Source organism: Malania oleifera, chromosome 7, assembly GCF_029873635.1.
Source record: "Malania oleifera isolate guangnan ecotype guangnan chromosome 7, ASM2987363v1, whole genome shotgun sequence".
Classification (NCBI taxonomy): domain Eukaryota; kingdom Viridiplantae; phylum Streptophyta; class Magnoliopsida; order Santalales; family Ximeniaceae; genus Malania; species Malania oleifera.
The window spans coordinates 92,473,768-92,480,690 of NC_080423.1; the positions used below are offsets into that span (position 1 = coordinate 92,473,768).

Genomic DNA, 6,923 nt, shown 5'->3' on the forward strand with positions numbered 1-6,923 from the left:
TCATCATCATAACCACAAAAGATATAATACTAGAGTTAACTATAATCCATAAATATGGTGTTTATATACATCTCCCAAAATACAAAACATATATGCATATCTAGGAACCCACAACTCAAATCTACTGTTCCTAGACAAAACTTACCCTCTTGATAGGGTAGTAACACACTAACTCAACAGCGGCCTCGATCCGCCGTTCCTTTTGGGTTTCCTGAAATTCATTTAATATTTGGAGATGAGACACTTCTGGGTAAGGGAAAATAAACTAAATACAGTTGTGTGAAAATATGAACATTTAATGCAATTATACATATAAAGTACATTTCATGTACCTGAAACATTCATCATAACATATTAAATAATCATATACTTTCGTATTTTCTAATAAATCATATATTTCATAAAATGTCTGGTATAGCTAATAATACTAAAAACATGCCCAGGATGAATAGCTAGCTGATGTCATATATTAGCCCCCATGACGGGTTGTGCAAGCTGAAGGAGGGACCCGACACTGGCTAGTCGACCACTGCCAAGTCAAAAATGTCTATAAGTACGATAGACCCGCCACACCCTGGTCCAGACTGCCAAGTGGACGTTTACAACTCTACACTAAAAGCCACATCGACTATTCATCTCCCATCCCCTCGTGGGGTGGTTAGTACAAATCTGAACATAGATATCTGATCTATATAGCTACGATACCGTGCTCCTGAACTGAACTGAACTAAACTAGCATCCTAGTTCTGATAACATATAGTATATAATAATATAATATTTAACATAAATGGATTGATAGCATTTATATACTTTCATAAACACAGTTTTGCGTCAAACATTTCGTAAATATGGCATTGCGCCAAATATTTCATAAGCATGGCCTTGCGCCGGAAACATATAACATACACGGTCTTGCGCCGGCTATCAATCACGGTCTTGCTCCAAATATTCTCTTACATATTATTCTGAATAAATAAGTCTTTTATCATGTACTTCAAAATCATCATATACTGCATTATTTCATAATTCCTAAAAACATTTTTATTCGTAAAATTGTCATAATATAATATATATCATATAAAAATAATATTCATGCCACGCAATGCGGTGTAAAATCATACTTTTCATTCTAAAATTACATTTCTTATATAACAGCAGTATTTTCTCAAATATGCGTTCTCTCAATAATATTCAAATATAAAACATGTTTTCCTGAAAATTAATTTGCTGATAAATAATACTAATTTGCATGGAAAAATAATTATTTTAGTTTATTCCCTTACCTGGTACTAAAAAGAAATCCCCTAATTTCACTCGTCCTGCACTCGCAGGATTCCTCGTTCAACACCCTGAATTCAACAACTTCCAAAACTAAATTTCAGTATTTTCATGTGAATATCATTTCCTATAACTATGAAAAGATCAAATTCTGAATATTTAGTCTTACCTCGAATCAGGGATGAATTTTGATCTAACCCCACCGACGATCCACTCCGGCAAATATGTAGAGAACTTCCCCAGGAGTATCGTGGTGTCTTCTGATCATTGAATCGGCATAAATTCGGCCCTAAAACTTAGAGAGAATGAGGAGAAACCAAAGGAAGGAGAGAAAGAGTGAATTTCCTAATTTTTCTGCGTTTAAAACCAAATTTCACACTATTTATACTAGGGGTTTTGTCGACAAGTCACGTCACCTCGTCGACGAGGTCAATAGGCAATTCGTCGACGAACTCTCTCCTCCGTCGACGAAATTCAGAGTCGCTCCAAAAATCCTCTTGGTATCTTCTCATCGATGAAATTCTCCTTCGTCGACGAGCTCATAATGCAACGTCTTTGCATTCATCGACGAAGTCTGCTGTGCCCCCTTTTCACTGTTTCCATTTTTCTACTCTCTTAATTATTATTTAAATGTCATTATTCTTCGAATCATTACAGCTTACACTGCACATTCGAATTTACCTTCTATGTATTGGATTAGTCTTGTGCATAAGCCCCGAACACCCAACCATATAAAATAAATAAATAAAAATTAGTATCTTATGTCTTAATATTAAATAATATATAAAAAAAACATATCGTATGATTTCTATAATATAAAGTGATAAAAATATTATACGAATATTAGCTATCTTCACGAATATCGTATTACAAAATTCAAATTTACTTCGTTAAAAATATTATTCGAATCGATCGCGTTCCACGTTGAGTTAGCGAGCAGCCGAGTACTGACTAGAGCCCGTTTACACCCCCTCTCCTCTCCCTATGACGGTAAGCGCGCCATTTTCTGTCATAGAGAAAGAAGTGAAGGTCCTTGCTTCGCTCATTTTATCCACTTCTGCAGGAAGTGCAGTTGTTCCCTCCACGTATACCTCTGCCCTGTGGATAATCCTATGCTTGACACGTGGAGAAAACCCACTTCCATACTTCCACTTCCATTCAGACACCCAGGTGCAACCCTACCCTGAAAATCAAAATTGTAACCCTTCTTGTGAGGAGAAAGCATGGCTTCTCTGCTCTCCCCAGCTGCCACTGCTCTTCAGCAGAACCCTCTTCCTATTTGTCTCCCTCCTTCAAAACCCACTTCCCAAAATCATCTTTCCTCTCTCACAAATCGATTTAAAAGAGCCCCAATAAAGTGCAATGCCTTTTTGGGGAACTTCTCAGAAGAAGTTTTAGAGCAGCAATTGTCTGTTTTCCCCATTTTTCGATCTGGGTATGCGCAGTTCCAGAGGATTTCGAGCGAAATGCCAGAGATGGAGAAGTGGGGGATTCTGGTGGTTGTTGGATTGACATGGATTTACTTGACTGCGAGGCCAGGTGTTCTTCTGGGCGCCATTGATGCGTACCTTCTGGCTCCTCTGCAACTGGGTTTGGACAGTTTGGCAGGGAGGAGGAACTTGAAGAGGACTGATTTTCTTATAGGGAACAGAGTGGGGGAGGGTTCATTCGGTGTTGTTTATTCCGGTGTGATTGTTCCAAAGAATGTGAATGTGGAAGAGAGAGTTCCAACGAAAGGAAGAGCAAGATCCATGGATTTGGATAGGAGGTTCAAGGATAAGGTCATTCTCAAAAAGGTAATACTGTAATTTGGTGAGAACATTTGATGCACTTGGTTTGATTTAATTTTGGTTCAAACTGTGCTTCAAAATGTGCAGAATCTTTTCTTTTTAGTTCTTTCTCCTGCTGATATTGAAGTTTCTAGCAGTATTGGGGTCATTTAGGATTTTCTATTTTTTTGAAAGTAAATACTACCTTACTTGTCATCATTCATTTTCCACTTCATTATTTCAGTCTATCTCTGTGTCATCATACATAATGTTTCTTACCTGTGCACTTACTCTGACCCTATGTTTTGTGGAGTCCTTAGATTTGGATTTGTATTGGATTTGGATAAATATAATGTAAAATTATATTAAAATTTGTTTACAAATCTAAATTCAAGGTCCAAATTTCATGCTCCCAAACACTACCTAAGTGCACCATTTTATGAGAAATTGTTTAATCACGTCATATTTTAGACAACCTTCTCTAAATTTTGTGTAATTTTCAATTATTAATTGTGTGTTCCCAAATTTGAAAAATAGAATTGGTTGCCTGAAATGTGACATGATTTCTCCCATTGTACTCCCTTATCAGGCTGTGAAGAAGCAAATTGGTTGCCATCTGTTATTGATGCTGTCAATTCTCAACATGGTTATATTGTCGACTATAATGCTTGTCACAAATTATGATGTTGTGGGAATCAATTACATGGAACAAGTGTGAACTATAGAATTGATAATGCATTGAAAATATTTTAAGTATAATGGTAAGTTTTTGACCCAAATGCTTCTGTTTGTGACTTTGTTCTTCCCTTTGGTTAATGTGGTTCATGTTGGTGTTGAGGTGATTAATGACTGGAAAGCCAGTCATTTCGTTGCTTCCATCTAATTTTACCACTGGTAGTTTATTTTTCATTCTTATTTTTTTAAAATTAAAGAAGATCAATACAAGAATATTAAACATGCTTCAGGTCTTTAAATGTGTTAGGACCCTATGAGCAACCAGAAAGATGTGACACCAGAAATTTAACGTGGTTCGGTCAATATCGACCTACGTCCATGGAGTATACACCACAAATTCACTATTCGCTGGAAAATTACAATTCTCACTCTCTCTCTCTCTCTTCCTCCTCTCTTTCTTCCCTCTGCTCTCTAAGCTTCTCTTCTCTTGTATACTTATCACATTCCTCAGCTCTCTATTTATAGGGCTGATATTTAAATCACAATTAATACATTAAATTACAAATTTTGGAGTTTCATCCATCAAGATAAAATCAAAATGAATGGAGAGATAAATGGACCGCGTTTCCAACTCAGCTCCAGCTCCTGGCTGTCTCTTGGCTCCAGCCACAACAAAATGGAAGGCATAGTTGCTTTTGTTATTGGTTTATTTTCTTGCTGGATTTCTCTTGCTCTTCCACATTTAATTTTCTTGATGTCCGAGTACATCTTTTCTATTATTTAAGTTGAGAGTCTTTGCAGGTTAAGGTTGGCGTCCAAGGGGCAGAAGAATGTGGTGATTTTGAGGAATGGTTTAATTATAGACTGTCAAGAGCAGCTCCTGAAACTTGTGCTGAGTTCCTTGGAAGTTTTGTCGCTGATAAAACAAGCTCGGAATTTACCAAAGGTGGAAAATGGCTTGTCTGGAAATTTGAGGTAATCAACTATAAAGTATGTCATATATATGTGTGTGTATGTTTTTTATTAACTTATGTATGTTAAAAGACAACAATGTGAAACAACACAATATATCTACCACCGGCTTAAGGCATGAGGCCTGGGCCTTAACTTCCTTATCATGATTTTAGCACAACTATTTTAACTACTGGAAAAAGTTGTAATGACTTACAATTGCCATATATAAAATAAGGGAAAAAAAAGAACGAAAAGAAAGAAAATGAAAGAAGATCCTCAGGAAATCAAGCACAGAAAATCAAATGACCTTACCCTTGACTATATCAGGATTTTGGGGGACATTATGTATGCAACCTTACCTCTTAACATTTGGAGAGGCTGACGCCATTACTTGAACCTGTGACCTTTTAAGTTTGAGTGTAACACGCTGGCTTGCCCTCGATAAAATTTCTTCTGCCATTCAAAAATATATTAACGTTACTAACTTAATGACTAGTATCATTTATCATCAAATGTGCTTACATCAGCATGAGAACAGAAAATTCAGATGATTACGATGACGTTATGATGATGTAGGAATGATAGCAACACTTCTTCTTTTCTCTCTTATCTTTTAAGTTTGATGATAAAAGTAATAAATTATCTTTAATACATATTTAGCTATCTTTTGACAATCCTACATCAAATGGGACAGTTTTGGCAGAGAACCTTTTGCATCAACAGAGCCATTCATGCTTATTTCTTAGACATGAAGTTTATCAAACCTTGTTAATGTCAGCAATTTTTTGTCTTTTATAGCATAATTTAATTATAGATATAAATATAGTAATTGAATGTTAATTTAATCATATGGCTTGGATGAAAAAAGACAACCCTAGCCAGGAGGTTATCATCCTATGGTTACCTTTTCGAGCCTACTTTTAGAACCTGGTGATTCAATGGTCTTTGCCGGCACATCCCCTAGCATCCTTTAGATGCTATTTAGGCACAATTGACCATCATTTTTTACTTCAGGTACTTATCTATTTCCTTGAATAAGCTCTTCAAAATGGGGTTTACCAAGCCCTTTAAATTACCCATTTAAAAGCCTTTACCTTGACTCATATATTCAACTTCCCACCATCACCTTGGACAAGTGCATAACTTAATAGTTGGTGAGTGTGGTCAACATGAATGTATGAAAGGCATCAAAGTGAAATTTATGGCCTTGGTATACCTAATAATGCTGTATATATATATATCAGAATTAGCAGTATTTGTTTAAAAACAAAGTTGTTTCTACTGAATTCAGCAGATTTGTGAATAGAAAATATTATATATTGAAGATCCTAGTACCACAAACTCTGATGATAAGAAACCATGTGTGGCAGGGAGATCAGGACCTTGATGATTACATGAAAAATCGCAGCTTCCCTTTAAACTTAGAGTCTGTCATGTTTGGTCGTGCAATACAAGGACTAGACTCTATTGAAAGAAATGCACTAGTCATCAAGCAAATAATGCGCCAGATTATTACTTCACTCAAGAAAATCCACGGCACAGGCATTGTTCACCGGGATGTAAAACCTGCCAATTTAGTCGTGACTAAGAGGGGGAAAATCAAGCTCATAGATTTTGGTGCTGCTACGGACCTACGAATCGGAAAAAATTTTGTACCCAACCGGGGGTTGCTTGATCCTGACTATTGCCCACCTGAATTATATGTGCTCCCAGAGGAAACCCCAAAACCTCCCCCAGAGCCAATTGCGGCATTTCTTTCTCCCATTTTATGGCAGGTACTACAGTTTCCACTTGTTTAATTTTGGTCGTGGACCAATTATTTCTTTGTTTCTTTCTTGGAAAGTATATACTAAATTTTGATAATTAGATATGTTATTTGGATCATTACACAGTTTTTGACCAGCTTGCTAGTGGGTCATGCTTTACTGGGATCTACCTGGTTTTTCTTTTCCAAAATATAGTAAAAGAATGTTTTTTGAAGTGCTAAAGTGAGTTTGTTTGTCGTAATTCTTGCAGCTCAACAGTCCTGACCTGTTTGATATGTATTCTGCTGGGATTGTCTTCCTGCAAATGGCAATTCCAACCTTAAGGTCTACAGCAGGATTAAAAAATTTCAATTCAGAATTAAAGGCAGTTGGATATGACCTGGGAAAATGGAGGAATTACAGTCGATTGAGACCTGACTTAAAGATTCTTGATCTTGACTCTGGTAGAGGTTGGGATCTGGCCAGTAAGCTTATTTCAGAG

General features: G+C 36.5%; 1 protein-coding gene across 5 annotated transcripts in view; it reads left to right on the forward strand.

The window, feature by feature from the left end:
- Positions 1 to 2,262: 2,262 nt before the first annotated feature.
- LOC131159957 (serine/threonine-protein kinase STN8, chloroplastic) overlaps positions 2,263 to 6,923 on the forward strand; it is a 5,698-nt gene continuing 1,037 nt past the window's right edge. For 2 of the 5 annotated variants that reach the window (XR_009137899.1, XM_058115203.1), the window contains exons 1-4: positions 2,263 to 3,074; positions 4,524 to 4,697; positions 6,047 to 6,451; positions 6,693 to 6,923. The exon at positions 6,693 to 6,923 is cut by the window's right edge and continues 135 nt beyond it. Coding sequence is in view for 3 of the 5 variants with exons in the window: in XM_058115203.1 (XP_057971186.1) it covers positions 2,502 to 3,074; positions 4,524 to 4,697; positions 6,047 to 6,451; positions 6,693 to 6,923 (1,383 nt within the window). In the remaining 2 variants the exon portion in view is untranslated. The remainder of the gene's footprint in view (positions 3,075 to 4,523; positions 4,698 to 6,046; positions 6,452 to 6,692) is intronic. The other 3 variants (XR_009137898.1, XM_058115202.1, XM_058115204.1) reach the window with 2 other exon arrangements.